General features: G+C 35.4%; 1 protein-coding gene across 7 annotated transcripts in view; it reads right to left on the minus strand.

Moving 5' to 3' along the window:
• The window catches only part of SMG7 (SMG7 nonsense mediated mRNA decay factor), a 55,576-nt gene that overhangs the window by 24,010 nt on the left and 10,864 nt on the right, over positions 1 to 20,702 (minus strand). For all 7 annotated transcript variants that reach the window (XM_081824730.1, XM_081824732.1, XM_081824726.1 and 4 more), the window contains exons 2-6: positions 14,919 to 14,950; positions 12,496 to 12,613; positions 10,666 to 10,798; positions 2,018 to 2,189; positions 738 to 809 (exon numbers count right to left, since the gene is read on the minus strand). In XM_081824730.1, coding sequence (XP_081680856.1) covers positions 738 to 809; positions 2,018 to 2,189; positions 10,666 to 10,798; positions 12,496 to 12,613; positions 14,919 to 14,950 — 527 coding nt within the window. The remainder of the gene's footprint in view (positions 1 to 737; positions 810 to 2,017; positions 2,190 to 10,665; positions 10,799 to 12,495; positions 12,614 to 14,918; positions 14,951 to 20,702) is intronic.

The following is a 20,702-nucleotide window of genomic DNA, read 5'->3' on the forward strand; positions in this document are numbered from 1 at the left end:
AAACCGTTAAATTAATAATGGGGAATATTTTATAAAGTAAATCTCATGATTACCTCATTACAAATGGGCATAATTTAAAATAGCACACTCCCACGACAGCACATACTATGTTTAGGTTAAAAAGCACATAATGAGGGAAGAGAGCACTATTAAGTTTAAATAAGACTTTAGAAAGGGCTAGACAGCAAATCTTTTTGGCTTTTTGGGCCTAAGAGTCTCTATGGCCACTGGCGCAGGAAAGCAGCCATGGCCATAGGAAGCCGTGCACGCACCGCCACCCCTGCTTCAAAGGGGCTCCTTCAGAATCAAGAATTTCCATGTGACTTAACACAAGAATCATCGCTAATTCCGATTCTGAGGTCATCAAAAGACAAAAGCCCTGTCTTTTAGGTAATAAAAAAATAAATTTTCTAGTAAGGAAATGGTGGTATTAAGAGATTCTATAAGTAGTTAAGGAAGCCAGAGTTGTTGAAACAATTTTAGACCACATTAGGAGATATTCTATTTATACTGGTTTACTGACAATAATCTTATTAAAAAAAATTCATTTCTGGTTATATAGAATATACAATTAAAAGAATATGACCACAACTCCAAATCAATCAATACCAAATCCCCAAAACTCAATACCAAAACCCCAAAATCTTTTGCTTTTATAAAACTTGGAAGATGAACCTTGAGTTATTTTCCATATTGTTATAAAGTCATCCACAAGTTGACATAAGAGGCCCACTCACCATTAGAGGGGACAAGCTGAGCTGCATGCCTATAGTAGGATTCTGCCTGGCTGGTCTGGTTTCTGTATCGAGCTGAGAGGAGAAAAAAGAAAATTTATTTTAAAAACAAGCAAACAAACAAATAAAAAACTAGTAGGGTTAATATTTCCAAAGCAACTATAGGTTTCAGTTCTAAAGATAACAAACACATTAAAATTAATTTAAGATAATTAAAGACAGAAAATACTTTAAAACAAATTAACTATAGGATTATGTGTGAAGTGTCCATCTGGCCTTCCCTATTTGGGACATTCAGCATGTAACCAACGTTAAAGCTTACCTAGCCCCCATTTTCAGGTCCTCCAGTGTCATGCATCACCAGCTCCCACTATGGACTATGCTGGTGACCTGGAGCCGGCCCACAAGAAGGGGTGAGTTATATGGCACTTAAAAACAAAACAAAACAAAAAACACTATACAATATGATCTGAAAGTTATGTATTTCTTCAATATCTTATAAAGTGATTTTGAAAAATGCCTCATACCTACTGCAATATTAAGTATGTGTGTGCACAGGATACACTGAAAGCAAAAACAACCTAAATACACTATTCACCGAATCTCCGTGCAGAACTTGGTGCTTACTTTGATGAGACCCCTCATGGAGGTCAATGATTTATGACATCAAGAAATCTAAAATCTTTGAACTTAAAGCAGTGATGTTCTCCATTCCTTGTTATTTTAGGACAGTTGAAACATAATCCTATAGTTAATTTGTTTTACAACCTTTTTAGGTTAGCCTTAAAGGGATGAACAAGGATAAATTACAGAATACTCCCAGATAAAATATATAAAATAGAAATACAAATTTCACTGTAAAAAGGAAACAATTTAAAAAGAGGTTTTAATACACTGATAGGAAGGAAAGAAGACAATCTAGCTTCAGAAGGAGTAACTTATAAACCCTGCAATTCCAAGAGTACAGACTTTTAATTTAGAAGATATTATGGCACCACTTTGAAAAATTTAGCTTTAATTACACTTTTGCTATTCACTTGCCTACATCTGCATGAGTCTGAATAAAACTTAAATCTTAACATGAAAGCTGACACCTTCAAGATCCTTCGCCAATCCCCAAATATTGAGAAAATTTAAGTTCTTTAATATCCATTTGACAGTTTCCTCTTATAACTATCTAAATTGTGTGTGCATGATCAGTTTGAAGGAAAAGAGTTTCCTTCTATGACTACTCCAAAGAAAAAGATGACTGTATTAGCGATTCCTTCACACCACAGGCTCACCAATGTCTCCAAGGTGGACGAGGCAGTGCTGGCAGATATAGGAACAGGAGCTAGACTGTGGCTTCACTATGGCGCTGGTATGCGTCTGTTTATTGCTGATAATTCCCAATTGGGAAGACTTCACACGGCATGGTAAATCTACATTAAACACTGTACATAGTTCTTGTAATAACTACAAGGAAAACATGAACAAAATTTAGTGATAAGTCAGAACTGGTAAGGCAGAAGTGATCTAACAGTAAAGTTTGTATACTTTAACATGTGTACCTGATATCATATACAATTGAGACCTGAGCAAAGACTCAAAGAAAATAGGATCGGATAATTGGTTACATTTATTATAAATCGTATCTTTTAAATTCTCAAGTATTAGAGCAATCTAGAATGTGCATCTAAAAGGAACAGAGGGGGGACACCTGGGTGGCTCAGTTGGTTAAGCATCTGACTTTTGGCTCAGGTCATGTTCTCAGGGCGTTGGGATCAAGCCCATGAGTTGGGTTCCACACTCAGCAGGGAGTCTGCTTCTCTCCCTCTGTCCCTCCCTCTTTCTCTCAAATAAATAAATAAGATCTTTAAAATAATAAAAATAAATAAATAAATAAGTAGAAGGAACAGCAGGGCACCTTGGTGGCTCAGTCAGTTAAGTATCTGGCTCTTGATTTTGACCCACGTAGTGATCTCAGTGGTCCTGAGATGGGCCCAATGGTGGGCCCGGCCCTCAGCAGGAAGTCTGCTTGGGATTCTCTCGCTCTCTCTCTCTGTCCCACCCCCTTTCTAAAATAATGAATAAATAAATCTTTAAAAAAATAAAAGGAACAGAAACATTATTTAAAAAACTTTACCTAAATAGGGTATTCATTCACATTCAACAAGCAATTCTAAGAAATCATCTATCTAGTATTCCTCTTAGGAACACATAAAAACCAGGGCTCTTGGGTGGCACAGTCGGTTAAGTGACAGACTCTTGGTTTCAGCTCAGGTAGTGATCTCAAGGTCATGAGATCGAGCCCCACCTCAGGCTCCTCAGTCAATGAAGAGTATGCTAGAGATTCTCTCTCCCTCTCCCTGCCCCTCCTGCTTATGCTTACACACTCTCCCTCCCTCTCTCTCTCAAATAAATAATCTTAAACACACACACACAAAACATTAAAGATTGAGTGGTTACAAATATGACTTAAATGCAAGCCAACATATCTGTCAGACTTTAGGAATTCCTTGAGATAGACAGATTGACAGATTGATTTTTTAAGTAGGTTCCATGCCCAACATGGGGCTTGAACTCACAACCCTGATATCAAGACCTGAGCTAAGATTAAGAGTCTGACACTTAACTGACTGAGCCACCTAGATGCCCCCTTGAGATTTATTTTCTTAAGCCCTAGGTCAGTTCATATCTTTGCATACATAACAGATCTGATGGTATTACAGATCTGGAAGGGACTTTTGACATTATATAGACCACCCATTTTTTCCTTTCTCCTTTCGTCTATTAAACGTACCACCTCCTGGTCAGAACTAACTCCTCTGTCTGAGCATACCTATTTCATTCTTGTCTGCCTCCTGCCTATCATCCTCTCACTCTTAAATTTACTTTCAGCTTCTCATGCTTCTTTGCTGTGACCTACAAATATCAAGCATCATCTACAGGAAACAATAATAAAACCCCCAAACCAAACACTCTCCCCCTTGACATTAGATTCCTTCTCCAGCAACCTTCTAATGTCTCTTCGTCTTCTTACCAAACTCCTTCAAAGGAAAAGCTATCCGCTTTCTCAATTCCTATTCACTCCTTAATCCATTATGATCTGCCTTCCACACAAACTCTTTTCCCATCCCACCACCTACCACCACTCTACTAAAACTGTTGTCCATATGACAACCAGTTATCTAATAAACAAATACAATGGACACTTTTCAGTCATCATCTTATTGGACCTCTTTGTTGCATTTAAAACAGTTGATCTTATGGCTGATCACTGAGCTTTGCTAGTTGTTTTGTTTTGTCTTACCAATCATTCCTTTTCAGTCCCCTTTATTCAAAGGCTTTTCTTCCCCCACCTTGCTCCCCAAGGGTTTCATTCTTGGCTCCCACACAGTTCTTTGCATTCTACTCTCATTTATTCAAATATTTACTTACAAATATATTCATTCAAATATTTGGTTACCATGGTAAGCAACAGAGATAAGAAAATCTACCTTCTTAAAGAGCTCACAGCCAAATGAGCAAGATAGGTAAATAAAGTGGGGGTGGGGAAGGGAAGAGGCAGGGAGCAGCAAGGGATATCAAACATGATAGCTAGTATAAGCCAACAGAATAATCTACATCTATAGTCAATATTATTTCTTAGGTTATTTGATACATTTGTCTCACTTATCCTTGTGATAAACTAGTAACAATACAGTATATGTAGTTATAAAGCTCCATTTTTTCAGATGAGGATATGAAAGCAACAGAAATATCAAGTGATTTGACTAAAGTTACAGAATTAGAAATACCTTGATTCTATCACCACCCTTTCTAACATGTGCAGAATTCAAAATATAAAATAAGACATCCTCAGGACCCCCCTCAGGATTTGAAATGTCCCACCTTTTTCTAAGTTAAAAACCACTTTCATAACCAAATACAAGTTCTGTATACCCTTTCTTACTAAGCATAGAAATTATCTATTTCAGCTTTACTTATACCTATACATTTGTTATGGGCAAGAAATTTGCTGACATCAAATTAGGTAAACAAGTTAAAGCCCAGAATGGTTACAGTCAGGAAATACAAAAGGCCAAGAAGTAACAGGAAAGGAACAAAAAATGGAAGAAACAAAACAAAAACAAAAACAAAACCCCCACACCCAAACCATATGATTGTAGAAGATGACAAGAAGAAACATGACAGATGGTGGAGAATGGAGTTCAGTAGCTACTGAAAGGACTAGAAAATTAGGCAAGACTGAACATCTATCAAGAAGAAAAAAGAATGTTCATGAAAAGTAAATCAAACATGGCTGGAGCATCATGTGTAATGTCTTCTAATAAAATTTTTGCCTGAACCCAGGGGCTGTAGATGAAGATACCAGAAAAGTTCCTGCTGACTCAAAGATTCTGGGTGAGAGATGTCTAGTGGGTTTAGAGGCAGAAACAAGGTGGCACTGAAGAAGAGAAACAGATGTTTCATAAGTTGAGCAGAACTATATTTGGCAATTATTCTGTGAAAACTCTGTATTAAACTATTCCACTGCTCCTTAGCTCTTCACCCTATGCCAAGAATGGAGAACTAATGATGAAGGTATAAAATATCACCTTTTAAATTACTACAGAAACTTAATAATACTTTCCTTTTGGCTCTCACTTTTTTAGAGTAACAACTGTTTGTTTGGTTCTTTCATGTTTTCAAAAAACCTGTAGCAGAATGTTACATCTTTACTTTGGGCATTTCATTCTGGCTTGAGGTACCATGCTTTAAATGGCTCAAAAAATGACAGCTAAGAAGTAAAAACCATCTTCACAGAAAATACAACTTAGGATGACATGTATCAGTCTCTTCTCAATCCACTTCAATTAGATTTCTATCCCCACCACTTTACCAAAGTCACATTGCATCAAATCCAAGATACCATAAATTATAAGATGAACTATTATTTATCACAACATTGAGAGAAAAAAAAAAAACACTGCCAACTGAACAGTGACTTACAATCTTTTGTGAACTTATCCCTGTTTTAGAGATGTTAAAATATGAAAAATATTTTAGAAATGAAGAAATACAGTATTTGTTAATGTCACCAGTGACTTCCGTGTTGTCAAATCTAATTGGTCACTTTTTAATCATCTTACTTGACTTCTCAGTAGCACTCAACAGAGTTGATCACTCTTACTCCTTACTGAAATGCTTCTCTCCTGGCTTCTAAGTCACCAGTGTCTGATTTTAGACTATTGCAATGGTGGCTCCACTTGTGCTAACTTGTTCTCACCTAGCCCTGTGGTTTTTAAAATTTATTTAGTTAGTTAGTTGGTTAGTTTCAGAGGTAGAATTTAGTGACTCATCAGTTGCATATAACAACCAGTGCTCATTACATCATGTGTCCTCCTTAATGCCCATAACCCAGTTACCCACCCCCAACCCCTCCAGCAACCCTCAGTTTGTTTCCTAGAGTTCAGTGTCTCTTATAGTTTGCCTCCCTCTCAATTTTCATCTTATTTTTCCTTCCCTTCCCCTATGTTCATCTGTTTTGTTTCTTAAATTCCACATATAGGTGAAATTATATGGTATCTGTTTTTCTCTGACTTACTTTGCTTAGCATAATACCCTCTAGTTACATCCACGTCGTTGCAAATGGCAAGATATTCTTTTTGATGGCTGAGTAATATTCCATTGTATATATATGCCACATCTTCTTTACCCATTCATCTGTCGATGGGCATCTGGCTCTTTCCATATTTTGGCTACTGTAGACATGGCTGCTATAAACACTGGGGTACATGTGCCCCTTCAAATCACTATGTTTGTTAGTCCTGTGGTTTTAAATACCAAACACTAATCTCAGACTAAATCAGGGTTCTTTATTGTAATCATAAAATTTACTCCAGCCCTGACCTTTGTACTGACTCCAAGTTTGTTTATCTAATTTCCTATCTGACATCTGCACTTAGATCTCAAATAGCCTATCTCATTTAACAAAAACATAGTTGCTTTCTCTATAGTACTCCCCATCTCAATAAATGGAACAAGCAGTCATCTAGCTGCTCAATCTGATAACTCAAGTCACCTGATAATTTTTCCCCCACCCTGATTTCACATATCCAATCTGGTCCATCAGCAAGTCTATTGGCTATTCTTCAAAAATCCATCAATTTCTTTCCATTACAGGGGCATCCTAATTAGCTTCCATTCCTGAACCCCACTAATTCAACCTCCATACAACAGCCAGGATAATCTTTTAAAAATGCAAACTTTATTATGTTACTCCCTAGCCTCCTTTCCAATGGTCTACAACTACACCTAAAGATTAAAATTCAAAACTTATCTTGGCCCGTAAGGTTGTACAATGATCTGGACTTCGTCTATTCCCTCAATCTGGTGGCTTAATCTGCACTGCATGTGATCAAGAAAAATGTATAAAACATTACTGTTAGCAACACCATTAACTCTTTCAATGATCAAACCAAGACAACATGAAAATGCAAGTAAAAAGTCCTATTAATGCTAATATCTGAAAAAGTTTATTAACGCTTATTCTACCATTATTGTAATTGCTCAACCACTGCCTAAAGAAAGCAGGTGGAGAAAAATCAATGACTATAAAAATTTGAAAAAATAAATTTCAAAATTAGATCACTCATATATTTTCCTTATAAAATAATTTGAATGATTTTATTATTCCTCTAACCATAATTTTTTTTTATAAATACCATGCTCCCTCAATAAAAATGATGATTCTTGCTTTCCTTCCTTGCAGATTTGGTTCATCAATGTGCAATTAAAACTCTGGAAATGTGTTACATATATGTTACATCTTAAAAAAGGTCAAAAATCATGTTTCAAGGTGACAAACCAAACTATACAATGGCTATTATAAAAATGCATCGCAACATGGGGATGCCTTCCCTCGCCCCCCACCAGTGCCCCTACTTGGAGCCCCTACTGCTCCACCTACTTCAGCTGTGTTCATTCACAATTCCAGGTTCTACTGCATAGGGAACGGAAGGAAAACAGATCTGAATCAGAATGAGACTGGAGTTTTAAACCTAGACTAGGTTTCAAAAACGGAAAGGCAACCAGAATGTTAGGGAATCTTTCTAAGAAGTTATGATGGAAATCTGGAACTCGACAAAGCACAGCTGGAAGTAGTGATGGAGGGAGGGAGGGACAATTATACAGTCAGGGTTATGAGTAATATTCCATTGTATATATATGAGTAATATTCCATTGTATATATATGTACATCTTTTTTACCCATTCATCTGTCTATGGGCATCTGGCTCTAACTGAGATTTCTCAACATATTGAGTCAAACTGTATACATAATTTTATATGATTTTTCACCTGATAATACAATTTTTTCATCATCTTAAAAAATCTTCATAAATATCACTTATAATAGTTTCATAAATTTCCATTTTACAGATATGCCATAATTTATTTAATCATTACTCTATTGTAAGATATCAGTGTTATTTTCAAATTTTATGATTTAAATTATAATTTATATCTATTTGTTCCTTTACATATAAATATTATTGTCCTTATTAAATATTCACTGATCTATGGACAAAGAAAAAAACTATATTACAAAAAAAAACAACAAACCTGGTAACGTTAGGAAGCTCTAAATAAAATGAAAAAACAAAAGAAGAAACTGGAGATATTTGCCAAAAATAATGGAAAAAATTAGTATCTTTCATGTATAAAGAGCTCAGAAAAATCACCATGGAAAAAATAGGGTCCAAACAATGAACAGGAAAAGTAAATAGATGATTTATATAAAATACAAATATCTAATAGAATATGAATACAGTTCAACACTAGTAACCCAGACATTAAATTTTAAATGAAAAATTATTTTCCATTTATTAAATAGGAGTTATTCACTTAATCATTCACTTTTACTGAAAACACTTAATGCTGGCAAGCATGCATCAAGACAGACACTTGCATACAAAAATATAAATGATAATCTTTTGGGACAACAATGTGTATCAACAGTTTTAAAATTTCATTCATCCAATGATTTCATTCATCATCCAGTGAAGAACTGTCATCATGAAATAATCCAATATTAGAGAAAATGCTTTATACACAAAGATGTTTATCAAACGGTTTAACAATATAAGGGAAAATTTACATTATGTTTATAAAGCAGATATAAGACTGGATATGTACAACTATGTACAAAATTACTAAAACACCAGAAGGATATATACTAAAGTAGTAATTTATCCTGAATGGGATAATTAAAAAATATTTTATTTTTGTGTAATTTCCAAATTTATTGAAAGTAGTATGCATTATTTTTATAATCAGAAAGCAAAAAGAGTATCTATTAATGTAGCCATCTCTTCATTTAGACTGGATGCTCCCTTAAAGGAAAAGACTCTTTTCCCTCCATATCCTCAGTATTTGTACTGTATGTTACAAATAGCAGGCTTTCTTTTTTTAACTTTTTTTTTTAGATTTTTATTTATTCATTTGAGAAAGAGAGAGACAGAAGGAGCACAAGCAAAGGGAGAGGCAGAGGAAGAGGGAGAAGCAGACTCCCTGCTGAGCTGGGAGCTGGACATGGGGCTCGATCCCAGGACCTGGAGATCGTGACCTGAGCTGAAGGCAGATGCTTAACCATCTGAGCCACCCAGGCTCCCCAAAATAGTAGGCTTTTAAAAGCCACTTGTGGAATTAATCTCTAACATCTGCTTTAAGGACTAGTTAGTGGCATACCACAATCCCTCTCTCCAGAAGTATTGACTGCTACTGTTAGAAGTTGGCATCCATTTGAAAATGAATTTTGAGAATAAGAACCACACTTGAGTTCTTTCAATAATGAACTGTGAAGAATGTTTTAGTTTAAGTAAAACAAATAATCTCTATAAGACGATGGCTGGCTATGGGACAACTTCCAACACAAAGTCTTTTCTTTTCCTTTATTCAAAGAAATGATAAAACCAAAATAGAGCCAAAATACAGGTAGCAATGGTCAAGAAGCAACACAGAGAGAATGGCCAAACATTAATCCAAGATCTTCAAAACCTCATCTCATAAGTTATACACATTTTGTTAATTAAATTATGAATGCTACTACAAATGGATAAGATGAAATTTTCTAAAAGATTCTGCTTAAAGAAAATTCACTGTTCAAAAGATTTATTTATTTTTTTTTTAAAGATTTTATTTATTTATTTGAGAGAGAGAATGAGTGATGGGGAAGGGGAGAGACAGTGAGAAGCAGACTTCCCACTGAGCAGGAAGACCTATGTGGGGCTTGATCCCAGGACCCCGAGATCATGACCTGAGCCGAAGGCAGACATTTAACTGACTGAGCCACCAACGCACCCTGAAGATTTATTTATTCTTTTACCTTGCCTGACTTAGAAGCTATAGCAGGATGTAACCAAGGACAAGATAAGTCTCTGAGGATGATAAATAATGGCTTATTATTAAAATGGAGAAAAATCTACTCCATTTCTTAAGTAGCTTAATAGCATTTAAAGCCCCAGATAAATTCTACTGAACACATAATACTATGAAAACTCACTTGATTATCACAAATTTTGACAATTTCTTGCCCGGTACAACACAGCTGTTACCTTCATAATGACTATACCCATATGCATAAATTCACATTTGCTCTATTACCATTTATAACTGATTACTTCTGCTGTTTCACTAAGATATGGTGTTTCTACTCATTACCTTTTTTCTACTCACAGTTATACCTCCAACCTTTAAGCCAAAACATCAACCTTTTTTGGTTGAATCTTTATTGTTTGAAAGGTCTTATGGTAAACAATTTGGGATATTTTTATTTATGTGAGATTATAGGTGATCAACTCCTGGATGGCGCACATAGTGGTAACAAAAAGCGTTTATATGAACAAGACATGTACAAAGAACATTCACAACTATTTCTAGAAGAATTGGTATACAATGCAGAACTCACCTGAGTATAGAAGCCACTAGCTGCCTCTAGGAACAGAGAAAGGTTTGCCTGAACTTCACTCCGATTCGGGTTTGCTCGATTCTTTGCCTGGCCTTGTAGTGTTGTGATCTGATTCTTAAAGGCATGATTCCAGCTGAAAACAAAATGTAATTCTATTTGGTATAGCAGTGACTCACTGGGCAGACACTGGTCCCCCTGAGAACAAGAAAGAACTGTTTGTTATAATTATAACTAGACAGTAAACCTGCATTAAAGTTATTCACTTATTTAAATAACTTTGTGCTCCTCTTTGAGCAAGACTAGACATGCAGTAGAATCCAACTGACCTTAGTAAACACCAAATGTTCAAATAATCAGACTGTGGCTTCAGTTATTAATCTTTTAGAGCTACTAGAGTTAGAGCCTATTTAAGAATCCCAGTACAAAAACAGAACTACAGTGGCAAGACCAAAGTAGAAGTAAGCTATTAATGAACTGCCATGTATTATGTGAAGAAATAATTCTTTTTGAAAATTTTTTAAAAATGTTAAGCCATATCTCTTATTTCCATAAAATCTATTTCCCACAGTACTCTGTTCTAATTCTATTTAATACTTTTATTTCTCTTGGGGTTAATATTTTCTTGAGAGCTTGAAATATAAGCTCATTTTTTGACATTTCAATTCTGGCTATTTAAAATAGGAAAAAATACAATGCTGAAATATGGCATACCAAAATCCTATTATAAAATGTCTTTCATTAATCAAGTTGTACAGAATCATTTTAAATTCAGTTATGGTGAAATACGGTCATTCCTTAACTTGTAAACCACAGGGGGGAAAACAGAACTAGGATGGAGGGAGAATATTACTGCCTTAATTAAAGGAAGCAAACACAGATAAAAGGTCCACAACCTACCTGGAAAGTACTAATTCTTTATCAATGTCAACTTTGAGACTCAAGAGCACTGGGTGTTTTTAATGGTTTATGAGGACAATCACTCCCTCAGCCTTTTTGATGACATTTTATCCGTGACTCTAATATCATGGAAATGGGTTTTGAGTGGCTGTGATTAAGCTCTTTTATTACTAGAACTCCTAAAAAAAATAAAGTATCTAAGAAAGGTGTAAAAGACAGGAAAAACTAATTTTCACCATAACTTAGGGTAACAGCCATTGCTAAAGAGAATATTCTTAACTGATTTTTAATTTTCCATCAGCCTAATATCCCTGTTCCAATTTATAAGGCAAGGCCTTCCACAAAAGGCATTTATTTACTCACTTGGGAATCTGGTCATCTGTCATTTCACCTCTCATAGAAAGAACAAGTGGAATAGCCTAAATATACAAAATCTTTCTTTAGTCTTATTAGGGGGGAAAAAAAGGAAATACCTACTTATTTTATAAAAGGAAGAACTTCCCTTACAGTGCAAACATATTTTCCTTTAGGAGAAATTCACAGAATCACATTTACCAAAGAAGATTTATCTAAAGCTTACTACTGAACTTTTTTTTTTAGTCATGGCTTAAATGCAGGACTGAACACATACAGAGAATCCAAACACCGTCTCTTAGTACTTGAAATATATATAGATTTGTTTTTATGATATGCCCTAAAGAGACCTTAAAAACATTCAACTCCAAAGCATTTCTCCTCTTGACACCCAAGACTATCTGAAGTAATACCAATGGTTAAATGTTTTGTTCAAAAAACCCACAGGTGTAAGAATTTTTTTTTTTCATTGAAAGAGCTTACTATAGGTTAAGAAGAAATAACCAAATTGTTCTTTTCTATCCTAAAGTCTTGGTGATATCTTGATCTTACAGGGACATCCCAAATGATAATACTTACAGATCCTGTTCTACTTTCTTGTCTAAAGCGTATTCCAAATCAGTAACTAGCATTTTCTGGTACAGGTCCTGCAGAGCCTGCCTGGATGTCCAGACCTCGGCTGGACCCAGCTTAGAATCTGAGTAACAAAACAAAGACAAAATAGTAGATAGATAGAAAAAACAGATAGTTAAAATCATTATACCACACCAATGACTCCTTCCCTGTCCATTTCCCAAAGCAAACACCTGCTTTAAGTAGATACCATAGATTGCTGCAGTAGTTTTATACTACTACAGTTTCAAATGATTTTCACCTTTTGGCTAATGACTAAATCTGGTTTGAAATGTTTCTGCATTTGTCTTTTAGCTTTGAAATAACACAATGACATGAAATGACATGAATGGGCACCCTTTGCTTTAATTCGGACTTCTATGTATTCATATCATAGGAAGTCATATGCCTCAGAAGTCACCCCATTTAAAATGACAGACTGCCAAGATGGTCTGTTTACTCTCATAACTGTATCTCTTTGTCCAAAGCAGCTTTTTTCTTTTTATTTTGAATCATTCTCACAACTGTCCTTACAGAATCTTCATGTCTGCTCACAATCCAGCAGTTGTTTGCACATTCTGCTGTTATTCATACTCTCTATATGTCAACCCAATAAAGCCGAAAACAGTGAGGGTTATTTTAATGATTGGTAAATTGCTTGCCAAGAAATTCTGTGTGCAATCCACACTTGCCATTTAATGTAAATGAGAATTCATAACAGACACTGATTAAACTGCTCAAGAGGCCAAATGAGAGATTGGGTGCAAGATGAAAAGAAGTCAGGCTATGACTAAATGTAATACCCAATTGGGGCCATACTGTCTGCCAGAGTCCTACAAGACACATTAGCTCCTCCGATTACTAGGTTTATGAGTGCAATAATTGATGGTGAGCTGCCTCAATAGAAGAACCGAATAGCAGACTTCTCAATTAGGCTTCTGGTTACATTTAATATTTTGCTGCAGTACAATGGCATAGTTTTTACTCTTCTTTAAGTCCGCAAATAGAATCTCCTGGATATTTGAATTAATCCTCACAAGAGTTTACTGGCTACAAAAAAACAGGGTGTACTATCAGCTTCTTGGTCCCTTATTAGGTTTTTAATGACTAAATAAACAGATTTATAGATTTATTCAATCTTGTTTTATTCATCGGTGGCAGGGAAAGGACTATAAAGGATCATTAACTCTGATCTATTAGACAGACTATCATTTAAATTACTTAATAACCTAGTTAATGTTCTTGGGCAGTCAAATGTTCCTTATAAAAGCCAAACTAAGCCTACTTACTGAGGGTATTCAATACTTAAGAAAAAGTAAAAGGTATAGCTAGCTTAATATTGCTCCACGTATAACTTTTGTCACATAATGTATATTATGCCTAACAGGACAATACAAAAGCTAATACAGTAGCTTAGAGCTGACACTGATCTCCATAGTATGGAAGATGGTAACAGTCACGTTAATAATGGGAAGAACGGAGGTACTATATTAAGTAAACCTGTTAAAAAGCGCTTTTAGCTTTTTTTTTTCTTTTCCTTTAACAGAGGATAATGATACTACCCATAAATTCTTAAAACATTAGTATCAACATTTACATTAACATTAGACCACAATGTTGAGAAAAAGACATCTAAAGACCCTATTTCTTCTTGATTATAAATTTTGGCCAGAATACTGGTTGTAATAGTTTAACTCTTCTTTATGGATTTCACTTCAGAAATAAAGTTCTTAAAAATTAGAATGAGATCCATTTCTCTTTTTACATTTTAGGACAGCATATGCTGCTATAGAGAGCATACTGGATCACTACAAAGTCACTGTCATATATTTCCCAATTTTGAAAAGTTGATCATTTGCTTCTTCTAGTGACTTCCAGTTATTCTTTCAAAAACATCTTGGTTATATAAATTCAAAACAAAAAAGGTAAGGGAGAAAAGAAAGGTGTCAAGGCAGCTCACTCAATTTCAAGGACTTTTAGTAGGGTTTTCCTACAAATATTTTTTCTCAAGGTCTATTTACTACTCAAGTTTGGGGAATTATAAACAGGAAGACATGAACCTAAAACCCTAAGGTATTTTTGTTTATATGGTATATGAATTCTCTTTTCTATGTCTTAAATTGATGATAAATAAATAGGCCATAACAATTAAATGATTATATGCATTAAATTAGGTAATATTTAATTCAATATAGCACAGACTATATAAAATTCCTGATCATCTAAGTAAGAATTCAAAGTTCAAAAACAGTAATTAAGAAAAGCAAATAGTAAGTTATCATTCCTTTTGGCAACTAGGACAGTGCAACAAGTAACAGAGGAAAGATGAGACCCTTCCCTTAATTTAATGGTATAAAATAAGTGTGAAAAACAAATGAGCCAGCCAATACCTGTCATGTCAGCCTTCAGGACTTCTGCCTGCCTAAAAAAAGGGAAAAAAGAACATCAATTAAAAACAAACTAGGCCTACTCAACATAAATAACACTGAAAGTTAGAAGTTAAGTGAAATCATATACTACATAAAGATGTATAGTACCTCCATATGTGAGGGTAGGGCTAGGTCTTGGCAAACTAATGCCATTACTTAAAAGTATACAGGGTCACCTTGAATTCTATGAGTAGAGCTCACATTCTTGCTGTTTTCCTCCAAATCTGATATATTTAAGGTAACATTAAATGACACTCATTAAACAAAAAATTTTCCCTCAATGCAGCCAGGAAATCCTATGTTTCTCAATTCACTAACCACTGTAACTATCTCAAACCCCCACTCTCCTCAGATGTTGATTTCTGACCTCTTCATAAGGCTAGCCCCGTATCTCAGCAAAAACAATGCCCAGCTGCCAAACCCTACATTCACACAGCCCTCTTCTTTCTCCTGTGACAACACTGGAGGCACTGCAACTCTTATTTAAGACCAGGAATTCCACGTAGGTAGGCTCTTTCTGGACTTCCTTTATTAAGGACTTCTGCTCCTTTAATTATTCCCTCCCTCTTTCAGTAATTTTGAAAACTTCCCTCTCTAGTGGATCCTTCCTTTTCTTCAGTATTTTAAACATGCCCAAGTCTTTCACAGGTTTTAAAAAACCTTCTTTCTGTCCTAGATTATCCTCCTCTCGCTGCTTCTTTTCTCTCTCTCAAATTCTTCAAGAATTGCCTATATTCAAGAGGTCCAAAACTGAACTCGTGACCCACTGCCATTCTGGGTTCTCTTTCTGGTGTTTTTACCTTACCAAATGTATCACTGCTTTCTAGTTGTGAAAGGCAGATACCTGGAAGTCACCCATGACAACGTTCTCCCAAAGCCCTGGTAATCTATCAACTCCAGAGAATTCTACCAACTAAATGTATCTTGAATCTGTTAATTTCCCTTTATTTCTTATTCAGCTCCTCTTACTCAAGTTCTGAACCATCTCTTCCCTGGACTAATGCAAAGCCGCCAAAATTGTTTTCTCCATTTCACTCTTGCCCTATTTCATACTGTTCTCTCTGCTGCTATCTGAGGGACCTTTTAAAAATACAAATCTGAGGGGTGCCAGTGTGGCTCAGTTGGTTAAGTGTTCATGATCTCAGGGTCATAGGATCAAGCCTCGCCTTGCGCTCTGCGCTAGGTGTGGACCCTGCTTCAGATTCTTGCTCTCCCTCTGCCCTTCCCCCACCTCTAATAAAAAAATAAATAAAAATACAAATCTGATCTTACCAACTGCCCAATTAAAACACTTTAATGACTTCCTACTGCTCTTAGGGTAAAAACTGTAATCTTTACTAAAGCGTCCTACAAGGTTCCCTGCACTCTAAATATTAGAGTCTACACTCTGCTTCTACCATTACTCTCTTCTCTCCTTGATCTCTGTGCTCCAGTTACTGGACTTCCAGTTTCTGCAATGTGCTTTGCTCCCTTCACATTCAGGCCTTTGTAAAGAAGAATCCCTTCCCTAGGAATATCTACCTCCGCCCCCTTTGGTTAATTATGACTCATCCTTTGTCTCAGTCAGAGACATTATTTTCTCAAGAAATCTCACTTGATAGATGAAGGATATTCCTATTTTATGTCCTCAAAGCACTCATTTTTTTCTTCATAGTATATATCACAGACTTTAAGAATGCTCACTATCACAATCTATTAGCACATGCACCTAGCATACAGTAGGCATCCAATAAGTATCTTTTAAGTGAAGAAAGGAAAAAGGATACATCATGTTCATATATTCCAAAAAGGTATGTATATAAACTTGAGATTTCCATGTCTTTTTTTTTTTTTTAGATTTTATTTATTTGAAAGAGAGAGAGCACAAGTAGGGGGAGGGCCAGAGAAAAAGCAGACTCCCTGCTGAGCAGGAAGCTGGACGTGGGACTTGATCCCAGGACTCTGGGATCATGATCTGAGCCAAGGTCAGAAGCTTAACTAACTGAGTCACCAGGCACCCTGAGATTTCCATGTCTAAAAACAAAGTATGACATAAAAGCTAGAGAATATTCAGAGATTCTAAAATTTTTACTGTAAATGTTATGTACTTAATAGCAGTTGTGAATTTTAGTTTCATCAACACATAAGGCAAACCTTTTCATTTTCTTAGCTTTTAAAAAATATATTTTTTGGGGCGCCTGGGTGGCTCAGTTGGTTAAGCGACTGCCTTCGGCTCAGGTCATGATCCTGGAGTCCCTGGATCGAGTCCCGCATCGGGCTCCCTGCTCGGCAGGGAGTCTGCTTCTCCCTCTGACCCTCCCCCCTCTCCTGCTCTCTCTCTCTCATATAAATAAATAAAATCTTTAAAAAAAAATATATATATATATATTTTTTACTTTTTTAAAAGATTTTATTTATTTGACAGAAAGAGACAGTGAGAGAGGGAACACAAGCAGGGGGAGTGGTAGAGGGAGAAGCAGGGTTCCCCCTGAGCAGGGAGCCCGATGTGGGGCTTGATTCCAGAACCCTGGGATCATGACCTGAGCTGAAGGCAGATGCTTAATGACTGAGCCACCCAGGCGCCCCTAAAAAATATACTTTTTTAAAATTAAGCTTTCAAACAACAGGGTGTTATGAGAACTACCAGTATAAATAAAAAATATAAATAAACAGCTATACTTTATCCTGTAACATCACTTCAAATTCCATTATTCAATACAACCTAGATTCACTGCGTGCTTTGGGTGTTAAACTTTTGCCATTAAAACAAACAAACCAACAAACAAACAACTTTCACAGAGTTTGTTGGCTTATGTCTCTTAAGATCATAAAATTTAGGGCGCCTGGGTGGCTCAGTTGGTTAAGCGACTGCCTTCGGCTCAGGTCATGATCCTGGAGTCCCTGGATCGAGTCCCGCATCGGGCTCCCTGCTCAGCAGGGAGTTCGCTTCTCCCTCTGACCCTCCCCCTCTCATGCTCTCTCTCTCTCTCTCATTCTCGCTCTCAAATAAATAAATAAAATCTTTAAAAAAAAAAAAAAAGATCATAAAATTTAATAAAAAATACCATATATCCTGCAGAAGATGTTACATACAAACCTAATATCAACCACAAATCAAAAACCAGTAATACCCAAAGAAGAGAAAGGAATCCAAGTATATCACTAAAAAAAAGCGAGCAAACCATGAAAGACAGCAAGAGAAGGATCAGAGAAAAACTACAAAAACAACCACAAAATAAGTAACAAAATGGCAATATATATCTATCAGTAACTATTCTGAATGTAAATAAATTAAATACTCCCAACAAAAGACACAGGGTAACAGAGTGAATAAAAAAACAAGACCCATCTATTTGCTGCTTATAAAAGAGACTCATTTCAGACCTGAAGACACCTGCAGATTGGAAGTGCAGGGATGGAGAAACATTTATCACACAGATGGATGTCAAAAGAAAACCAGGGTAGCAATACTTGTATCAGACAAAAGAGGCTTTAAAACAAAGACTGTAACAAGAGACAAAGAATGACACTATATAATAATAAAAGGGACAATCCAACAGGATGTAACAATTGTAATTATTTATACACCCAACATGGGAGTACCCCCATACATAAAACAGTTAATAGCAAACATAAAGGAATTAATTGATAGTAATACAATAATAGTAGGGGAGTTTAACACTTACATCAATAGACAAATCGTTCAACCAAAAAATCAACAAAGAAAGAGTGTTCTGAATGACCCACTGGACCAGATGGATTTAACAGATATATTCAGAACATTTCACCCTAAAATAGCAGAATATACATTCTTTTCAAGTGCACACAGAACAATCTCCAAAACAGATCACATATTAGGCCATAAAACAAGTCTCAACAACTTCAAAAAGATCGAAGTCATACCACGCATCTTTTCTGACCACAATGCTATGAAACTAGAAAACAAACACAAGAAAAAATCTGGAAGAGCACAAATACATGGAGGTTAAATAACATGCTACTAAACAATGAATGGGTCAATCAAGAAATCAAAGAAGAAATAAAAAAAATTACCTGGAAACAAATGAAAATGAAAATCCAATGGTTCAAAATCTTTGGGATGCAGCAAAAGCAGTCCTAAGAGGAAGTTTATAGTAATACAGGACTACTTCAAGAATAAGAAAAATCTCAAATAAACAACCTAACCTTAAACTTACAGGATCTAGAAAAAGAACAAAACTCAAAACCAGCAGAAGGAAGGAAGTAAAGATTAAAGCAGAAATGAATATATATAGAAACTAAAAAAAAATAATAGAACAGACCAACAAAACCAGAAGCTGGTTCTGTGAAAAGATCAACAAAATTGATAAACCTCTAGCTAGACTCATCAAAAAAGGAGAGAGAGAGAGGGCTCATATAAACAAAATCACTAATGAAAGAAGAGAAATAACACCACAGAAATACAAACAACTGTAAGATATTATGAAAAATTATATGCCAAAAAATTGGACAACCTAGAAGTAATGGTTAAATTCCTGGAAACATATCACCTACCAAAACTGAAGCAGGAAGAAATAGAAAATTTGAACAGACCGAGATTACCAGCAAAGAAACAGAATCAATAATAAAAAAAACTCCCAACAAACAAAAGTCCAGGACCAGATAGCTTCACAAGGGAATTCTACCAAACATTTGAAGAGTTAATACCTATTCTTCTCAAACTATTCCAAAAAGTACAAGAAGGAAAACTTCCCAAATTTGTTCTATTTGAAACCTCCAAATTCATTCATTCTATTCATTCCTGTTACCAAAACCAGATAAAGACACACAAAAAAGAGAACTACAGGCCAATATCTTTGATGAATATAGATGCAACAATCCTCAACAAAATACAAGTGAAACCAAATCCAACAATACATTATAAAAAATCATTCATCACAATCAAGTGGGATTTATTCTTGGGATGCAAGAGTGGTTCAACATTCACAAATCAATTAATGTGATACATCACATCAATAAGAAAAAGGATAAATACCATATGATCATTTCAACAGATGCAGAAAAAGCATCTGACAAAGTACAACATCCATTCATGATAGAAACACTCAACAAAGTAGGTTGAGAGGGAACATACCTCAACATAATAAAGGCCATATAGTAAAAACCCACAGTGAACAACATATTCAATGGGAAAACAAATGAGAGCCTTTCCCCTAAGGTCAGGAACAAGACAAGGATATCCACTCTCACCACTTTTATTCAAAATAGCACTGGAAGTCCTAGCCACAGCAATCAGACAACAAAAAGAAATAAAAGGCATCCACACTGGTAAGGAAGAAGTAAAACTCTCATTGTTTGCAGATGACATAATACTATATATAGAAAACCCTAAAGACTCCACCAAAAAACTACTAGAACCGATGAATGAATTCATTAAAGTCGGATATAAAGTCAGTATGTGGAAATGTGTTATTTCTATACACTAACAATGAAGCAGGAAAAAAAGAGAAATTAAGAAACAATCCCATTTACAACTGCACCAAAAATAATAAAATACCTACAAATAAACTTAACCAAAGAGGTGAAAAACCTGTATTCTGAGAACTATCAAACATTAATGAAAGAAATTGAAGACAACTGAAGAAATGTAAAGACATTCTATGTTCATGGATTGGAAGAAAAAATATTGTTAAAATGTTTGTACTACCCAAAGCAATTTACAAATTTAATGCAATCCCTATCAAAATACCAACAGTATTTTTCATAGAACTAGAACAATCCTAAAAT

Source organism: Leptonychotes weddellii, chromosome 6, assembly GCF_054177405.1.
Source record: "Leptonychotes weddellii isolate Sample4059 chromosome 6, ASM5417740v2, whole genome shotgun sequence".
Classification (NCBI taxonomy): Eukaryota; Metazoa; Chordata; class Mammalia; order Carnivora; family Phocidae; genus Leptonychotes; species Leptonychotes weddellii.